This window comes from Cucumis sativus, chromosome 4, assembly GCF_000004075.3.
Source record: "Cucumis sativus cultivar 9930 chromosome 4, Cucumber_9930_V3, whole genome shotgun sequence".
In the NCBI taxonomy this organism is placed as follows: domain Eukaryota; kingdom Viridiplantae; phylum Streptophyta; class Magnoliopsida; order Cucurbitales; family Cucurbitaceae; genus Cucumis; species Cucumis sativus.
Genome location: NC_026658.2, coordinates 22,521,226 through 22,541,950, shown reverse-complemented (window position 1 = coordinate 22,541,950; position 20,725 = coordinate 22,521,226). Strand labels below are relative to the sequence as shown.

Sequence of the window (20,725 nt, the reverse complement as noted above, 5' to 3'; positions counted from 1 at the left end):
ATCGGCTTTGAGATAAGTGTATTCTTTTTGGGAAAATTAAAAGTAGAGTTACTTTTTTACCCTTGTTTTTCTCTCACCTTTTGGACTCCTTTGCAGGTTGTCATTTACTTTTCATTGTAATTCTTTTCTTCTTTACATGGTTCATCGAGGGAGACAAGGAAGAATGAAGAAGGGTTTTTAAGGAAAATGAAGAGATGAGAAAATCAACAAGATGAAGTTTATAGTGGTTCAGCAGATAGCCTACATCTACCCTTCAAGGTAAAAAAAAAATTTATTCAACATTCAGTGTGAAAGTAGATTTAAGGCAGTGTGAACTCGTTTTTCATATTACAGCTACATGGATTTATTCTTTGAGGCTACAAGACTATTATTAGTTATTTTTGTTGAAACAAAATAACTTCCTCTTCTAAGAAAGTATAGTTGTAACTAATTATTTCTCTTCTCTAACATTTGTAGGAGTTGAGGCTCTCTTGCAGAAGATGGTTCAACAAATTTCAACAAATCTCCCTCTTAAACTATATTCTGCTTGAAGCAAGGTACTTACTCATCCCTATTTAAATCCACCATGTTGAGTAGATTTAAACATAGTTCAAACTTAGATCTCGGTAGGGCTTTTGTTAGGAAATCAGCAACATTCTCTTCAGTTTTAACTTTTAGGATTTTCACTACTTCTTTTTCAATGATGTCCTGAACGAAGTGTAATTTCATATCAATATGCTTAGTTCTGTCATGGTATTGCTGGTTCTTTGTGAGATGAATTGCACTCTGGTTGTCATACATAATTAGCTCTATAGCTTCTTGCTTGTAGCCTAGTTATGAGACTATTCCCCTTAGCCACATAGCTTCCTTCACAGCTTCAGAAACAACTATGAACTCTGCTTCAGTAGTTGATAGTGCAACTACTTATTGTAAAGTTGATTTCCAGCTGATAAGATTCTCTCCCAAAGTAAAGGCAAAGCCAGTTAGTGATCTTCTTTTATCAGGATCTCCAGCAAAATCAGCATCCAGAAAACCTCTTACTTGTAGTTTAGAATCATTCGGAGGTTTGTAAAGCAGCCCCCTATTTTTAGTTTCGACTAGGTATCTGAAAATCCATTTAGTTGCCTCCCAACGGATCTTTTCTGGGTTTCCCATATATCAGCTGACAAGACTAGAACTGTGAGCTAGATCTGGTCTAGTGCAGACCATTAGATACATTAGGCTGTCTGTGGCATTAGAGTATGGTATATAGCTCATTGTTTGTTTGTCAGTCAGATCTTTAGGTAACTCTCTTGCTGATATTTAATGTGTTGTGCTAGAGGTATAGACACTGCCTTTAAGCTAGCCATGTTGAATCTGCAGAGCACCTTGTTGGTGTAGGAATTTTGAGTTAGGGATAACTCATTGCTATTTCTATCTCTCAAGATTTCAATTTCTAGGATCTTCTTAGCTGCTCCTAGGTCTTTCATATCAAATTCAACACTTAGTTGAGCTTTGATTTCTTTAATATTGACTGGATCTCTCCCTGCTAGTAGAATGTCATCAACATAGTGTAGGAGATAGATATAGTCACCTTCAGTGAGCTTCTTGTAGTAGACACATGGATCATATAGACTTCTAGTAAAGCCTATCAGACTGATATAGTCATCGAAACGTTTGTTCGAGCACCTAGGAAACTGTTTTAGGCCATATAGAGACCTAGTTAGTTTGCACACCAGCTCCTTTTTGCCTTTTACTTCAAAATCCTTAGGTTGCTCCATGAAGATTTCTTCTTCTAAGCTTTCGTGTAGGAAAGCAGTAGTAACATCTAGCTGCTCCAGCTCAAGATTTGCAGAAGTTGAGGCTCTCTTGCAGAAGATGGTTCAACAAATTTCAACACTATATAAGATAAAATAAAATGATTGTTTGAAAGGACAAAATCTACTTAAAATATTTACAAAATAGAGCAAAGTATTGCAATCTTATAGTCGAGTTTATCGAAACACAGATATTAGTCTATCACAATTCTATTGTTGACAAAATTTTCTTATATTTGTAAATATTATTTTAGTTCAATTTGTTATATATTTGAAAACAACCATTTAAAAGTCTATAAGTCAACTACATGATAATTTTTTTGAAATCTCAACCAACCACTTAAAATTTTCACATTACCAAAATTAGGCACCTTTTAGGAAAGTTGAACTGATTTTTCTTGGTGCTTCTCACTCGAGATCGAACGTTGAGATTATCTTAAAATAGTAACTCTCTAAACGTTATAGATTGTGGTGCTTTTCTAGGTGAAATCTCAAATAGTATCAACACCGAGATTCTATCAAACTTTTTCAAACGTATATAATCTTTCCAAATCTTATAATTTATCTTAATTAATTTTAGTTTTCAAATTTTATATCATATCTTATATCAAATTTTACACAGTGTCTCGAATATTTATCCTAATTCATGTGTTCCATAATTATAGATTATTCATGTAATTTGTTTTAAAATGTTTGTTATCTATGTTTACCAATTTTTATAATATTTGATATCTTTTTTTAAAATTTTAAAAAGATAAAAATATTAGTTGAGATTTGAAAAAATCATATGAATTCTAGTACTCAGCCAAATTCACAGAGATAGCAACAAAAAAAATAGATAGTTTTAGGTAATGTTAACAAAAAAGAATTATACAAAATATCTCGAACCATAGGCAAATATTGCAAATCTATCGACAATACAAGTCTATCATCATTAATAGATCACAAGATCATGTTGCAAATATTGGTCTATCGATGATAGACTATATAGGAGTCTATCGACCATACAAGTCTATCATTGATAGATTTTACCATATTTACAAACTTTTTAAAATATTATTAAATACATAATTATTATTCCTAAAATTACACTGTCACCCATTACAATTACCTAAAACAAAAATGATTTTGACTCAAAGATAATACTCATAAGTGATGAGTTTGGTTTTTATGAGTAGAAATTTAAGAGAACCATTTGAGGAAAATTCCACAATATGACAATAAGGGTTTACTTCAAGTCAACCCATCAACACATTTGAGTTTGAATTTTACATAAGCAATTTAGTCTTTGGTTGGATATATATAACATATAATAGGATCTTTTATTTGGGTCTTCATTTGCTTTTGGGTTTTTGAGATTTTCTCAATTCCATTATGATTTTATTTCTTTAATTATTTAAGCAAAATAAAAAACCATGGTAATTTTTTCTTATATTTAATAAATAAAATATAATTCGAAGAAATCAAAATTTTATTGTTATTGTTATTGTGGTTGTTATTTGTTATTTGTTATTATTTTATTTAGTTTTAGTTTTAGTTTTGTCAATATCTTTAAAATGTAAATAACTACGAGCAACTATATAATCTCATGCATATCCATTATTATTTCTTACACAATAAAAAATAAACTAATTTTAAAAGATTATCATCATGTGAGAATTTTATTTGATATCACAAAAAAAAAAAGTACAACCATGAAACCAAATCTCTTCTTTATTTTTTTCTTGTATGTGAAGTTTCTTTTTTTATTTTTAGAAGTCATCTTTTGTTCCAAATAGACAAATCTCATTTGTTGCTTTGGTAATTAGTTTTAAAACATATAATTTTAGTTTTTGGTGCATCGATCTAATTGACATAAATTTGTATTCCTTGCGTACACGTTCAAGCCTTGGGGTCTTAGAAATTTACTAAAGACCTTGGAGACCATATGTCACAAATTTAGAAAAATAAAATTGTGATAGGAATATGTGTAAAGAAATTTTAAATAAAAAAAAGTCTTGATTTATCACTAAATACAACGACTAAATTAAATAAGGCCTCTTGAGCATAATATTTTTAAATTAAGAGACCAAATCAAAATCAAAACTTAATATCAACAATGTCTAACATTTTAAAAATGACGCATAAAAAAAAAAATCTAACCCTCAATTTAGTAACAAATTTTAAGGATTAATTCAACAATAATTGTTCTTTTAGGACAAATTAGTTCCAAACATTTTGACCGGTTTGATGGCTCTGATTGGATTAAAGGAAACTTCTAACACTTTTCGTTATGGAATAAGATACTTAAAATCAATTAATTTCAAGAATTAGAGTTTAAGGAGTATTTCACAACAAAACTGTGTACCCGATCCAAGATTAGGTTAAGTTCAACAAAATCATACAAATATATTCACGCTAGGTAAACAAAAATATATGTAAAAAAGAGAAATCCATTCCCCTATAAACTTAACAAAATCATACAAATATATTCACATTATAATATTGTATAAATATATGATAAGCAAATAATTGACATTGATTAATTGAATCATAAAACAATTAGCTAAATATTAATGTTTAATGACGAGTTGGAACTTCAAGAATCACTTGGACAGTCACGAGATATAATGAATCTAGAAATTAAGATTCATTTATATCTTTAATACATTTTTAGAATTACGACGTAGAGGACTTACGTATCCTATTTTTGTCAACAGTTTTTCACCAATCCTATATTTTAGATCGTATTTTTGAAATAACATTATAAAAAAAATGTTGAAATAGTAAGGATAAGTATGAAGTCCAATAATAGTAAAGTCGTTGAAAACAAAGCACGCAAAAAACCAAAGGCAGTTCACGGAGTTGGGACGCCTAAACTTCTCCGTCACGGCACTCACACCACGCGCCCACGCGCCAGTCTTCACAGAGCATATCTCGCCACCTCATCATTCCAATCAAATACTCGACCCGACCCGGACAATATCTGTCCCACGTGTCAAATTACCGAATTCAGCAATATATGCCAATCATAACCTTCCACGTGGCGACAAGCTGTCTTCATTTCCGGTATATATTACTTATTTTGTGTGTGTTATCCACGGTATTGCTTCGCCATTTCCACTCCCACAAAAACATACACGAGAAACGACGCAGCGTTATGGGGAAAGAGGCCGATTTTCCTAGAGCTCCGTCGGAGGCGACTGACGGCGGCGCTACTGCTTCCCAGTCGGAGTTTGAGCTTCAAGGATTCGACAACTTTATTCGTACCAATCCGAAATCGGATCGGTTTAAGGTTAAGCGGTTCCATCATATTGAGTTCTGGTGTACCGACGCTACCAATGTTGCTCGGAGATTCTCCTGGGGACTTGGTATGCAGATTGTGGCTAAATCGGATCTCTCTACCGGGAATATGACTCATGCTTCTTATCTCCTCCGTTCCGGCCACCTTTGCTTTCTCTTCACCGCACCTTATTCGCCTTCCATTGCCGCCGCTCAAAACCTTACTCCGGCATCCACTGCTTCAATCCCTAGTTTCGACCATTCCGTCTGCCGTTCCTTCTCCGGTACCCATGGATTTGGCGCTCGAGCAATCGCTCTTGAGGTTGAAGACGCTGAGATCGCCTTCAGAACCAGCGTCGCACACGGTGCGAAACCTTCGTGTCCTCCGATTGTTCTCGAAAATCGCGCTGTACTTTCAGAAGTTCATTTGTATGGCGATGTTGTTTTGCGTTACATTAGCTACAAAAACCCTGTGTCTGGCGATAATGGCGAGAATAAACCAGACGAATGGTTCTTGCCGAAATTCGAGGCCATGGAGGAAACTGCTTCATTTCCGCTTGATTTCGGGATTCGAAGACTGGATCATGCAGTCGGAAATGTGCCGGAGTTGGGACCGGCGGTGTCTTACTTGAAAGGCTTCACTGGATTTCACGAGTTTGCAGAATTCACGGCGGAGGATGTGGGGACGAGTGAGAGCGGATTGAATTCGATGGTTCTGGCAAACAATGAGGAAATGGTTCTGCTACCGATAAACGAGCCGGTTTTTGGGACGAAGCGAAAGAGCCAAATACAGACGTATTTGGAGCACAACGAAGGAGCAGGAGTTCAGCACTTGGCATTGATGAGTGAGGATATTTTCAGAACCTTGAGGGAGATGAGGAAACGAAGTAGCGTCGGTGGATTTGAGTTCATGCCGTCGCCGCCGCCAACATATTACAAGAATTTGAAGAGCAGGGCGGGTGATGTGCTGACGGATGAGCAGATTAAGGAGTGTGAAGAATTGGGGATTCTGGTGGATAAAGATGATCAAGGAACTTTGCTTCAGATCTTCACCAAGCCCGTGGGAGATAGGTGCGTAATTAATTGCTTCCATTGAAAACCATGGCATTTTTTCTTTTACCATCTTTGGTTCTAATTCAAATTCTTGTTGAATTTTGCCGCATTATATCTTCATACCCTTTGAATAGTTGTAGTATCTGTGCATAACATTGTTGGATTGCTTCTCTATACGTTATTGAGCTGCAAAGGTCGTAGTGAAATTGTCCTGTTTTCTCCACCTCCATGGATGATCCCTTATGTGGGAGTAGAGCTCTTAGAGTGCAAGTATAATTAAATTTACCACAACCCATCTCGGAGTTAGTCAGGTTTTCAAACCTCTTTAGTATCATTTTAGAAGTGTTCAAATAATTAAACTTATCATAAGTCATAACCCATCTGCTTTAAGTTTTTTGAGTCAATCAATAATTTAGCAGATCATGGGTTTGTCTTCCATGATCAGAACAGCTATAATAGCAAAATATACTCTTTCTTCTACCCTCATAGGAGGGAGGATGAGGGTGAGGAGAGGAAGAATCTGAAGAATCCAATTTAGTTCTACCAGCTGGCCCTTTTGGTTGAACTTATAATGACTTAACCAGTTGCGTTATAGTTGAGTATCGATGGAGGTTGCAATCCTATGGGAATATAAATATTGGTGTTTTCTAATCAATCTGAACTATATAATTCACATTGTAATACTTTGGTATAACACTTTCTTTGTTCAGTATTGACAGATTTAAACCATAGCTTCATAACTTCATATACATATTCTATGCAGGCCTACCATATTTATTGAGATAATTCAGAGATTGGGATGCATGATGAAGGATGAAGAGGGGAAAGCATTTCAGAAAGGAGGGTGTGGTGGCTTTGGAAAAGGAAACTTCTCCGAGCTTTTCAAATCCATTGAAGAATATGAGAAGACACTTGAAGCCAAACGAGTTTCGGAATAAGCTGATGCTTGAAAATCAATTCCAATCAGTCTAACATCAAAATGACACCAATAAGGTACTTCTTTAAACTTCTAGTAGTAAAAGCAAGAAGCAATAGAAACCCTATGAAGCCATTTATTAGCTTCATGAGTTCTATGTATAGTTTCTAATGCATCTTTATTTGGCTCATCTTAGTAAGTAATTGTGTGAACTAAACCAACTTCTATTAATAAAATCAGCAGCAGCTGTTTTTGTATTGAGTTCATTCGATAGCCCTTCAAACTTTGGTTCTTTTGTGCAAGTAACGTAATAGAAAGTTCAGAGAGCTGTCATCAGAAAGAATCGGAGTCCATTATTAGAACTTTCAAGTCGTTGATGAATTATAGGTTAGATGTGTTTGTTGCAAAAGTCAACCATCATTTTCATGTTAAATCTTTCCTGCAGAAACATGTTAGTTCTTAGCTAAATCCTCCAAAACGGATCGTAACCCAAAAACAAAAAATCACAGCAAAAAGTTCTAGTTAGGATTCGAAATGAAAATGATAGAGTATTATCATAGTACTATGAATGTTAAGTTTTTGTACTCTTTTGAACCAAAAGAACAATAATTAGAGAATTCAAGACGTGTTAGAATAGTATTAGGTATTTTGTGATCTAAAAAAGAGAAAACAATGTGATAAGTTTTGCCCTACCAAATGTAAACATATGAATATTATTCGTACTTAAGCAATGTTGAGAGGGCTCGAGGACCATGTGGCAGACCATGTGATACCTTAGTTAGCCGTCCTATGTTATCATTTGAATGTATGGTTTAATTATATACTTACTTTATATGAATAATTTTGCCGTCCAGAGTTGGAAGAGTTGATTAAGTTAATGAGATGATAGGTTTTTCAAGGTTGTTCTAGTACAGAACAAATTGTGGAGATTGGGATCGAGTATTTCACCTCTTAAAATATGTTTCTTAGGTGTCACCTCTATCATACAAACTTCAATCAATATTATGTTCTTTAATGCATAATCATTTAAGTAAGTTGGACATGGATACCTATTTTAATAAGTTCTCAATAAAAGTTTCCAACTCTTATTGGATATATTCAATGATTAATTAAATGAGTGGATAGGTCAAAGTAGATTATTTTCTCAATTGTGGTGGAGAATTGTTTTGTTAAATGGTATCTTAGAGTTTTATATACTAACCTATGTTTAGATCAAGATGGAAATATTTATGTCCATTGACATGATTTGTGAGTAAAGTAATTACCTGAATTTTGGAATTTTTGTCAATTTAAATTGATCGATCAAATCAAGTGTATCAATTTAGATAAGTTGTATAAATGTATCGATTTAAACATTCCATTATATTTTACTTAGATACATCTATACTTAGATACATCTGTAAAAGTTTAGGATTTAAATTGATATATATGTATGGATTTAAATTGATATATATGTATGTGAGTTTAAATTGATGCATTTATGAAAGTTTAAGGTTTAAATTGATGCACTTATAAAAGTTTAAGGTTTAAATTGATATTTAAATTATAAACTCTAACGTTCATAAGTAAGTTAAATTGATTGATACAATTATTGGTTTACAGTTTAAATTGATACAAACTTAAAAATTTAAATGTATAAATTGATATTTGTCCTAAATTTTATAAAAAAAATTGCTTGCAAAAAATTGATCAATATCAATATTTTTGTTAAGGGGGTTTTTCAAAAATATAACAAAATGCTAAAATATTAACAATTTTGAAAACGAAAAAATCTACCGACCTAAAATGAAAAATATCAAGAATACTCCTTCACATGTGATTAATTGGCATTCTGCAAAATATACCCAAATCGTTTAGATTTGACTATGTGATCGTTTAGGTTTGAGTCAAATCTAAACTATTTTTGTTCTAGATTCTTTATTACACAATCATTTAGATTTTGCTACAATTTTATATTTGTTCTAAATTCTTTATTACACGATCACTTAAATTTTGCTACAATTTTATATTCACAAATCTAAACGGTTTTTTTTTTCAAAATTCTTCGTTCCAAATTTTTTTTTTAAGATCGGTTATATTTGGTAACAAAATAACACTTTGAAATCTATATAACATAAAAAAAAAAAAAAAAAAAAAACTTCGATGGATTAATACAAATAGGCAATCCTTCTTATAATCACTTTATTTGATCTACTGAAGTAACGAATATAAGTATTTGCGTCCCAAAATTCAACATCAAGTTCCCATCAATACTTTCATGACAACTAAATTGATAAAGGTGTTGGGAACAATGCTCCTTTTAACAATGCAAGTTGGCAAATTAACTTCAAACAAGAATGTTATGCGATCACAACACAATTTGCAAGATCTTTCTTACTCTTCCAAATCTTTTGTGCCAACAGAAAATTTGGCAATGAAAAACCCGATGGTGTCGAGCGGCGAGGACGGATCAAACCTTTGAACAAGGTGTTCTTCACCAGGTCTTAACCATTCTCTGCAAAAACAAAGTACAAAATGTCACATTCAACTCTTGAAAGCACTAAAGATAATTCATCTTCTCTCTCCCTTTACCCATCCTCTTTTCTGCACGTCCATATCTTCACAAACAAATTACATCACACTTTTGTCTTTCTGATTCCTAAACACATATATTCTCTAATCCCTCTCTTCTTCTATCACTTGTGACATAACACAGTATGTATTGCTTCCAATTATTTTTTGAAACGTCATTAGATAATACAATACATAATGTTTCTTTTATAACAAACACTATATGGAAGTAGTACGAAAAAATGTCTATGAGTCGTAGTATTAGATATTTATTCCCAAAACTGTCTTAATTCAACAACAATTGTTCTTAGAAGTTGTCTTCTGTATTGTACTTTGAGCATGAGGGAGAGAAAGAAGAATGAGGTTATCTGAAAGGAAACGTAAACGAGCTGCTTCACATCCACAGCCATGGGATATGTGTTGCACATGCCACGCCATGAGCACGGCCAACAGAAGCATATGTTTCCTTCTTTTTCTAAAGTCAACTTGTCTTCTTCAACTAACATAACATAATGAGTTTTCTTTTCTTTTCTTTTCTTGTCCAAGTGAACCTGTACGTTTCTTTAACCCATCTTATTCAACTAACTTAGCATAATCCTCACAAAACCAGTAAGGTTTTCAAGTCTGGATTCTCAATTTATTTTCTTAGACAAGCACAAACTGATAAAATCCACTTCCTCAATAGGCTAAGTTTCCATTTTCAGTCTATTTCATGAATAGTTATGCGCATTCACGCAACTGGATAAATATTTTTGTTAAGTGTCGGTTCTTCTGGTTTAAGTTGAATTCATTAATGTTAAATTTGGGTATTTTATTATCAAGTTGGACACTTGCATACTTTTATCCACTTGATATTGTGACTAGATTAAGGTATTTTACTGTATTAAAATCGGTAAAAGAAAATTGACATCAAGTTACATGGAAACCCAAGCACCGGGAGAAAAACCACAATCTGACTTTCTTACCATTATTTCTTAGGAACAAAAGATACAAAGGGAAAAAATAAATAGACAGCAAGCTTATGATTAAAAAAAAAGAAAGAAAATTAGGGTAAATCTTTCCTTGGACCAAGTCTACAAATTCTAACATACTGCATTTATATGCCTTAAGGTTTATTGACTCTTTAGTTCTAAATCGGTTTTTATTTCACTACTTATTCAAATTTAGATTAGATTACCCAATTGATTCAAATTTAGATTAAATTAACTAATTAAACAGGTTAAAGGGATTAAAACAAAATTTTTAGTGACCAACACATATGTAATTTTTCACGAGGGGGAGGGGGTGTTGAGTCGAAGCACTTACTCCACGAAATGATCAGCAAACTCAAAATGGCCAACAAGCCCAGGTCCCCCAATTCTTGGATGCTGAAATATCACAAAGTTGCATATACAAATGTGAATCACATAAATTACATTGTCCAAAGTGGGGGTGAATACTGAAAGAACAGCAAAGCTCTGGAGTCAAGGTTAACAGAAGTAAAAACAGGAAGGTAGCAAGAATTGTGTTACAATCTAACCTGCGGTGCTAAGGTTAAGAACTTATACTTGTCCAAAGCATAACGAACCAAAGCTTCATTCTCACCAGGGTTTATTGTACAGCTGACAGTAAAAAATATTACAAAAAACCAGTCAAATATAATGACGCAAGCGTAATTTTAGTCCAAAAGAGTAGGCTACATGCAGCAAATTTTGGAGAGAAAAAAGTCTCACAAGGATTTATAGTGGTGTGGACCAAAAGAATAATGTAATGAGCCGGATCCAGGGACCATCGAAACAGTTTCAGTAAAATTATAAGGAGTTCCCTAATTGATAGCAAAACTGGAGGGGGGGAATGGATAGTGCGTTTGGGCCTAGATGAAACATAGGAGACTTTAAATAATTTATTTCCCAAACTTGGTCCGCATCTTTAATTCCATCCTAAAAGACCCTGTGGTTTCTCTTCCTCACCCTTTATTATCTCTTAAGATATAGCCATGAGAGCAGAATCTTGAAGGATGTTCTTGTTTAAGGAGTGGCAACAATATCAGTTCAAAAGCAGACATTTTATCCACTGTACAAATTCACACACATGAAATATGAAGAAAGAGTACAATGTTGCTTACTCACGTTGAATACACAATTACTCCGCCTGGACGAACTAATTGGACAGCCTGATCAAACATGCGCCTCTGATACTTTGCATGGTTCCTCAACGATGCAATTGTTTCCTGGCAAACTAATATATTATTATCCTCAAGTTTCCATCAGCTGGGACTTTAGACAAATCAATTACATTTTGAACAAGCATCTACATAAATTTGGAAAGAAATTAGGCATAACAAAACTGTTTCTCAACCTAACATTATATTGATAAACATACAGGTAACCACACATTCAAAGAAAATTGAAGTGATTCTACCTCCCCAGCAAATATTCGAGGTCTTAAACCAAGGGCTGAACAAGGAGCATCAAGAAGGACTCTGTCAAAGCTGTTGGGGGCAAAACCTCTTGAGTTTTCAGCTCTACCGCCCATGCATTGATTTCTTCCTGGACCATTCCGTGGTCTCCAACCATTCATTTTTTGTTTGGCTTTATTAAACAAAGTTCACCATTCAGATTCTCGTGGTTGATAAAATATTTTATCAACTAAATTTGTAAACACAGATGGCGAAACACATATATGATGATGCAGTCAATGAAGTAAAACTGCAAATAATGAAACCAGAAAATAAAAGCAATCCTGTGTTCGGATCCCAATAATACAAAATTTAAAATCAAACTGTATTTCAATTTCAAAAGAGAGACTAAATTTTACAATATCAACAACCTTCCAAGAGTGTAACTCTAAAACTGTACCAAAAAGGAAGGGATCAATGCTAGTTTGTTTTTTAAAAAAATTACAAAGAATTTAAAAGCTAATATAATTGTACACAAAAGACAAATCAAAATACACATCTTTATAAATTTAGATAAACAAGAACGTTCCGTAAGCAACCATCGAACTACAAAATGTATCAATCATAACACTTGCACATGTGGAAGATGAATTCTAGAAGTTAACTTTATTCCTTGGACCCTTATACTTCAAACTCCTGTAGCAGTTAGAACTAGACATTATTCCACAAGCTAGGATTCTATGTATAAATAACTAATATTTCTTCCTATCTGAAATAGACCAAAAAGGCAGGGGAGGAATCAAAATAAAGACCACTTACCATTCTGCATTTTAGTCTTGTCAACTTCCGACACTTCAGTAACTGAGGATGGTTCTACATTGTCGAGATTCATTGAATTGGAGCTATTGTTCACAACACCATCATTGGCATCAATGCAAACAGAAGCAGTGCCCTTGCAGGAATCAACATTTCGATTCACAGATTTGAGAGCATCAAGCTTGTAGGTTGCGATGCAGCTCAACCCCATTTCAGCAGCCAATTTTTGAATATCCATCACCTGAACATGAGTTTGATGGAGGATTAACAAAGAAAGCAGACCATAGCAAAAGCTACACTTGTGAAAAATAGCTCCACAGTTTAAATATGACATATGAGAAATGGATGGGAATAGAAAACCTCTTTACGATATCTCCATGTTATAAATGTGTACCTTATTGTGAGACCTATCAGCAGCAATGACCTCCCCTTCATCCTTCATAAGGATTGCAATTGCAGTTGTTTTCCCTCCAGGTGCCGCACACATGTCTAATATGCGTTCACCTTTTTGTGGATCTAATTTGAGAAATAGGAAAAAGATATCTATTTAGAGAGACACTGAAGCATGCCTAGTTAGCAAAAGGAAAAATACAAAACAAAACAAGGATACATGTCCACAGAATATAAAGAGACGGCAGAAACAGACTGAGTAGAATGGAGAGAAAAAAAAACTGTCTGGGACAATATATATCAATTGTTAAAGAAAAATATACAATTTTAATCAGTAAATCTTATTAATGAGAAACACAGCTCAAGTACTTGCCAAGTAATAGCCTGAATGAAAAGCAAACCAAAAGGATAGGAAATTTGTTAGAGAAACAGAGACTTTGGAGTCACTGAAACAACAGCAAGTCTTTCAAAAATACCTAAAGCATGAGCAGTGACAATGCTTGGCAGGTTTTGAAGAAAGATCTCTCCCTCGAGCACATCTGGAAGACAAAATATTAAAAATCTAAAAACAAATAGGTTTAAGTAAGACGGTCACAATTGTATGTGCGATAAATGCTAAGATTTAATTCATCCTACAGACAAGTAACCTACCAAGTAATCTAGACTCCAAACAGAATCAACAACTAAATAATACATCCAAGGAATAAAAGCTGCAAAATAATGTAGTTCTGAGCATTTACATATACAACAATGAGTTGCCAAAATGTCCAAATCAAAACCACCATGCAAATTCTTGATCTTCAACTTCTTACGCAAAATTATATGAAGAGAAGAATACAAAACCATAGTTCCAAAGCTATGACTGAAATGCTAGCATTGCTCTGTATATGATCATTGTCGTGGTAAAATACTTTAAAATCTTCACAGCAGAACCCTTTTTACTAACATTCAAGAAGTTTTATGGAGTAATCATATTTCATGAGAGTAGGGGTAGACTAGTCAAATACTATGATTTCCAAGGATGAAATTGAAACGTCAACCATATCTCTTTGCTATTACTCAAACATAATGGCATGGAAATAACATCAGTTGAGCCACAATAGTGCAGTATCTGATTCCATAGAAGACATTCATACTCATACATTTATATTTGGAAAATTGGATAAAAAAAGCGAAATAAAAGTATCACTGCAACATTGTCAGTTACATAGGAACCTTATGTATTTATGCATTTAAGATTTTCAGAAAATAAACTCAAGTGTTGCTTCTGTTCTCCTTTTTCTTTCTTCCTCCTCTCTCTCTCTTTTGTAGGAATTATTATTATTATTTGATTGATTGTTTATTATCAATATTAATATACACACACAGGTCGTATAAAGAAAAAAAGTACCATAAAAGGATGGTAGTTTAAATACTCTATTATTCATGTCCACAGCAATTCCTCCTGAAACACGAAAAATACCGGCCCTTGACATTGCTGTTGTTCCTTGACCAATATATAATCCATTCCTTTCAGAGTGATAAGGATCTGCAGTAAGAAGAATGGCATTAATTATTTATTGTAATGTAACCACTTTATATATACAAAACAAAAAAGGAAGGATTATATGTTATTTGGTCTCCTTTTTTTTTTCTTTTTTATGAAAACAACTTTCATTGAGTTAAGATGAAAGATTACAAAGGTAACAAAACATCCTTTGTAGACCTCCCACTAAAGGAAGGGATTCCAACTAAGAGAGATGTTTCCTAGCGAATAATTATAGGAAAAGCTTCGAAATTAAAGCCCAAAAGGAGACATGAAATCTCAACAAGAACCACACCTTACAAGGGTCCCTTTCCTAACCTCTAAAAACTCTCTCATTCCTCTTCCCCCAAATATCCCACATAATTGCACATACCCCAGCAAGCCATAGAAAACAACCATTCTCTCTAAAAGGTGGATGGAGAAGGAACTCCTCACTCCTCACTCGTGCCTCGAATGTCTCTCTAACCAGAGATGCTAACACCAAACTCCTAAGAATGAAATCTACACCGTCCTCATATATTGCCAGTCCCAAAAAAGATGATCCATGTCCTCTTCCACCTTCAGACACAGAATGCAACAAAATGGTCCCACAAGCATAGTTCTTCTACGAACTAGCCTATCACAAGTGTTCGCACGACCGAACAATATTTGCCAAGTCAGAACCTAAATTTCTTAGGGATCTTAATCCTCCAAATAATATCAAACACAAACAGCCCAAGAGTGAAGGATCTAATGACAATCTAGAGAAGGATTTACAAGAAAACTGAAAACCCCACCGTAGAACTTGGATTCCAAATGCGATCATCCTCTCTCTCCTCCCTAAAAGAGTACTCCTCCAATAAAGAAAGCAAAAAGGCCACCTCTATAGTTTCCCCACTACCTCCCCCTTTCCTTCATCCATACCTTCCCAAAGAAAGTACCTCATGAATTTTTCTAAACATTTACAAATTGCACTAGGAGCTCTGTAGAGGGAAAAATAATAAACAAGGATACCACTGAGAACCGATCTTATCAGACTTAACCTACCCACTTTGGAGAAAAAACTTTCCTTTCAATTGGCTAGCCTCTTTCTAATCTTCTTGAAACTTAGCTCTTGGCTGCCTCCCAAAGGAAGCCCACCCAAGGTAGGTAGAAGGAAAAGATCCAACCTCACAGCCAAACATCTCCACCCACCCCTCAAACTTCCTTCAGTCACTATTAATTTCTAGAATTTGACGCTTTTTCCTATTAATTTTAAGATCAGACATGGCTTCAAAGAACTCCAAAATGTGATTAAGGATCATAAAGGACTCCTCTTTACCCGAGAAAAACAAAATCGTGTCATCAGCAAAATGGAGGTGCAATAAAGCCACCTCATTCGTACCAATTCTGAGAAGCTCAATGCAATTGGACCGGCTAGAGGAAAGTACAAGACAGCGGACAAACTGAATGGATTATAAATATTTTCTCAACATAACAATTATCCTGAAGAAATGTTTCTATTCTAAGTAGTGAACTTCGTCAAGTTGACAAAATTACATGTCTTCCAAACAAATGGAAAATGGCAAGGACTAAAGTGATTACATAAAAAGGTCTCCCATTCTTTAGGTAAAATAAATTATTTCTAATTGCACACATTTTCTAGTTAATTGAATGATGAAGCACTTCCTACCGGTCGGTAAGCCCTGCACAACAGTCCCTCGAGTAATACCAAGACTCCATCCACCATCAACCCCACGCTGCTCCACGGCAACTGAAACAGCAACTGCATCCCCTTTCTCAACATGAGCACTGCAAGCCATAACACCGGGAACATAAACCTAAAGGAAACTAAATTAGAAAACAGTTTGTGATATGCGTATAACCAAGATCAGAGAAAGTAACAAATTGCTTGTCTTATAACAAGACAAAATGTAGTGCAAGATACAAAAAAAATGAATAACAAGATAGTAGAAAGCAATCACATGGTGGGTGATGACATTAAAAAGAAAAGTGTAAATGTACTCTAGAAAAGAATGCCAACCCATCAGCTAACCTGAGCTCCACGAAGAACTGCCTCAGCACATTTTCGACTCACAATCACTTCTTTTGGAGGTCTGCCATTTGCATAACCATAATCAATTGTGTGTGGTCCTGAACCCCTTACAAATACAACATAGTCTAGCCCAGGTACCTGACACCTTGAGATGGATGGATGTTGAAACTTTTCAGTAACTGGTTTTTTCTCATCTTCAATCTTCATTGAGGCCCTCCGACTGTCACTTTGCATAAGGTCAATACCATTGGCATCAACATCACCACCCACTAATGTTTTGTTTTCAGAATTCGAACATCCCATCTCTTTAACAATTGTTGATAACTTCTCGATAACAGTATCGGTTGTGGACTTGAGTGTATTTACACGTATACATGAGTAACAAGACGGACGCCTGACCATTGGATAAGTTAAACTATTAGAGTATATCCTGACTATGTATAACATTAGTACAACAAACATAAGACCATGAGAAATACTTCTTAACAATATATGAACCAGAGTCAATACTCAATGGCATATGTTTTTAGCACGACAAACAAAACACAATATATTATTCCACCTTTTAATGGATGATACCATTAGATAGCAAGCGATGGTGGTGCAAAACGGCTGTGTAAAGTAGCAAAGCAACTTAGGAACAATGACCACCAAAATTAACCATCCAACTGTTTAACTAATGGGTGCGTGTTGGGTTGGAACCTTTTCTTTTCTTTGATATGACCGGTAAACTAGATGCCCATTATTAATATTCATAACCAATATATTTCTTTCTGGCGGATTCTCCGGGTTCACCAGGCACGCTACGGAAAATGGTATGCTTTCACATCATTGAAAGAGTAAGAAAGAACATGATGATTTGAAAAAAAGATGAAACGTATAGTACATCACAAAGAAGTAAAACAAAAAAGAACGCAGTGGAGGCTGATGCAACGCTTTCACAAATTCATTAACAAAAAGATTCTGTATTTCCTAAAAGTATAGCATAATAGCGCTTGCGCACAATTAATTACGTTGTGTCAATTTATAAGCACAAACTACGTAACTAAATTTAGACTTCGGTCGATCTCAATTGCATAAGCACTAGAAAAAACAGCACAAGTGAAAATTACATTGAATGAGGCCTGTTTATCACGAAGCTCATAGCTAAGGGGAAGACAGAGTATAACGCAAACAGAAGGAAGAAAAGTACGTGAGAGCTTTAGAAATGTGGGAGAAATGCTCTGCTCCGTAAGCTTTCACGAAATACTCCTCCACTTGAGGATTCCATATCAAAACAGGATTGTAACTGTATCTTTCTGGCAGATCTTCCATCTGTTGCGCCATTTTTTTTTCGTCCAAGTTAAGCCACAGAATGAAACAAAAACAGAGGTGAGAGAGAGGGAGAAGGAGAGGGAGAGAGAAACCTGGGGTTTAGGGTTTTGGAGAGTGAAGAAGGTTCTGCGAAAGGTTTTGAGAAGACAGTCCCTCGCTTTCTTCATTCAAAAAGAAAGACACTGCGAGAGCGAAGCCGAGTGGCAACGGCGGCAACCGGCGAGCTGCATTGTTATGGTGTGGGCTACATTATTCCTTACTTTGGGACTAAGCCCAATTATTTGTCGTTTTAGCCCAAAACCCCAATTCTTCGTCTCTTAGGCCCAACTCCAAATTATGTCGACTTAAACATAACTTTTTGAGAGGGTAGGGTGTGTTTGGCTCAAGGAGTTGTTCGAGGGTGGTTGGAGCTTTTTGTCCAAGGTGATCGTCGAAGTTGGTCTATTGAGGTTAATGTTGGTGTTGGATGCCAAAGGTGGAGTGACATATGGATGAATATTGAAGGTGGTTTTCGTCATAAAATGGTCGTTAAAGGTGGATGGTCGGAGTATATGCCTCTAGAGTTCGTCATCAAAGGTGGTAACAAGAACTCAATTTTGGTCATGAAGGTGTGACAACGATAATCGTGTATAACAATCATTATGTAGAGCCACTGAAAATATCGAAGAGATGGAAAAGCAATGTTTCATGGAAAAAATCGTTATTAATGAACTTTTTAGAAAACTTTATGGAAATTGATGGAAATTGTTACAATTAGTTTACGAAACATTGACTGTGACATAATTGTACTACATTTAATTATCGTTTCATAAAGTAAAACAACTAATGTTAAAATTCATGAAGATATTGACGTGAGAGCATGGTTTCTAAGTAAAACTATAATAATCAAAGAATGATATCGAACATGGGTAGCTAGTTGCAAAATTAAATGAAATGAAATGTTTGCATGCAAAAGATGACCTTAGTCTAATTCAAAGTCTTGATGATTCTCGATTTTGGTTTTTATTGAAAATGAAATTTTTGGGTGGTTAGAGAAGCAACAATCACATTGATTCAATTTGACCATGATGTGAAAAATCAATCAAAAAAATGTTTTGAATAGAGTTTTAAACTATGTTCTCGATTTTTGGTTTCTTAAACATGAAAGTCGTAGATGGTAAAAAAAATGCAACTAAGGGAGCACTCATATATTCTCCTAAAGTCGGGAAAGGAGAGAATTCCATATGGTACAATTATGTTCCCAACTCCATACTTAACCTTGTCTCCAAAATGGTAGGTTTATCGAGTCGACAGTATGGTTACTCTCACTTGTACAAATCAAATGATAACTCCTCGCACGAACAATAGTTCATATTACACTTGAAAATAAAACTAAGTTGCTTAAATCATTATATTGAAATAGAAACATAACTAGTCAATGAACCTACATCTAGTAATTACTATTTTGTGGTTTAGTCTAATGCAAACTCATTACATAGAATATCTCACTCACGTGTTACGTGAATATGTTAGATCATTGCATATGTATCAAATACAAAGTAAGTTGTATTGATGTTATCAAGATAAGGTACCATACCTTATACTATAAATGATATAAGTTGTACCTTGAACATTGATCAATGTATATATCCACAAACACTTCAATATTCACAAGGCAGCTTGGGATGGTACTTTACTAGATTTAAGTTATCAAGGACAAAACTAATAAAATAATCAACAACAATTATTTAAACTGCAATAATAATACTTTATTAACACAACGTTAAATGAACTATATTTACCATCTACTTGTGTTAGGACATAAAACTCAACAACCCAACTTGTGTTGGAGAGCCAAACACCCTTAAAATCACAATATTTATTCGACGATGTCACAAATTACAAGTCTATGTTTGATATTTGTTTTCAAAAAGCAATAAGCACAAGAGCAAGAGAGCAAAGAGGGTTGCACGTTAGCTCAAGAAAACAAAGACCGAAGAATTCTAACTCGTGAGCAATGTTGATTCAAATGGACCAACCGAAAAATTGTATTGTGAAAAAAAAAATAGTCAAACACCTACAAGACAAAAGAGATTGAAAATCGTTACGGTGTCAAGACACACACTCTTACACTCAAGCCAATCTCAAGTTTGCAACTAACTTGACAATAAAATATAAGAGAGTAGTTTAGGTGTATCTTTAACTAATAACTTTTGTCGTTTGTATAAGTCAATATACTTGATGCTTTGACTCATTACAACTCCGACTACTTATATTATTTATTGGGTGATTATGGTATCCAGTTGATGTTGTCACAAATGCTAATAAAACTAAAGTTACCCCAAAGTTTTTTTTTTTTTGAAAAGGTTTTGTAATTAAATACAAATATGAGAAGATTTGAACTCGAGACCTTATGTCCATGGGTACATACTGATGCGCTAAGTTTGTGTTGATAGTTATCCAAAGTTACCGAATGCATAGATTTTAAGAAAACTAATGAGATTAAACGTCCATTTGGATTCAATTAAGAAAAATGTCTTTTAAGAAACTATTTTTTATAAAAAGTTTGTTTAAAACACACTTACAAAAAAATATTTTTAATGGCTTCTAAACGGTTTAATTTATTTTTTCAAAATAATTTATTTTTTAAATTAAGGATAAATGCTCAAAAACAATTTAAGTTTGTGGGTTAAAGAAAATCCCAAAATCACGTTGTCCAAATTCCCCAATTTGGGCCTAAATCCGAAGCCCTATA

The 20,725-nt window shown here is 34.3% G+C and overlaps 2 protein-coding genes across 4 annotated transcripts; one reads left to right on the top strand and one right to left on the bottom strand.

Moving 5' to 3' along the window:
* Positions 1 to 4,850: 4,850 nt before the first annotated feature.
* LOC101215051 (4-hydroxyphenylpyruvate dioxygenase) lies at positions 4,851 to 7,271 on the top strand. The gene is made up of 2 exons (XM_004144581.3): positions 4,851 to 6,107; positions 6,853 to 7,271. Exons 1-2 carry the CDS (start codon positions 4,915 to 4,917, stop codon positions 7,025 to 7,027), a joined length of 1,368 nt encoding a protein of 455 aa, XP_004144629.1. The 5' UTR covers positions 4,851 to 4,914; the 3' UTR covers positions 7,028 to 7,271.
* A 1,881-nt stretch (positions 7,272 to 9,152) lies between these two features.
* LOC101206780 (tRNA (cytosine(72)-C(5))-methyltransferase NSUN6) lies at positions 9,153 to 18,237 on the bottom strand. Of its 3 annotated transcripts, XM_011655678.2 has the most exons (13): positions 18,084 to 18,236; positions 17,870 to 17,991; positions 16,678 to 17,071; positions 16,315 to 16,462; positions 14,529 to 14,666; positions 13,615 to 13,677; positions 13,143 to 13,264; positions 12,752 to 12,989; positions 11,956 to 12,125; positions 11,664 to 11,764; positions 11,075 to 11,156; positions 10,861 to 10,922; positions 9,153 to 9,499 (listed from the first exon to the last, which is right to left on the bottom strand). In XM_011655678.2, the coding sequence occupies exons 1-13, from the start codon at positions 18,156 to 18,158 to the stop codon at positions 9,379 to 9,381; spliced, it is 1,836 nt and encodes a 611-aa protein (XP_011653980.1). In that variant the 5' UTR covers positions 18,159 to 18,236; the 3' UTR covers positions 9,153 to 9,378. The 3 variants fall into 3 exon arrangements, 2 of the variants coding, with proteins under 2 accessions (XP_011653980.1, XP_031740401.1); XM_031884541.1 differs by lacking the exon at positions 18,084 to 18,236 and having other exon boundaries at positions 17,790 to 17,924; XR_004216198.1 differs by lacking the exons at positions 9,153 to 9,499; positions 10,861 to 10,922 and having other exon boundaries at positions 11,664 to 11,772; positions 18,084 to 18,237.
* Between the last annotated feature and the right edge of the window lie 2,488 nt (positions 18,238 to 20,725).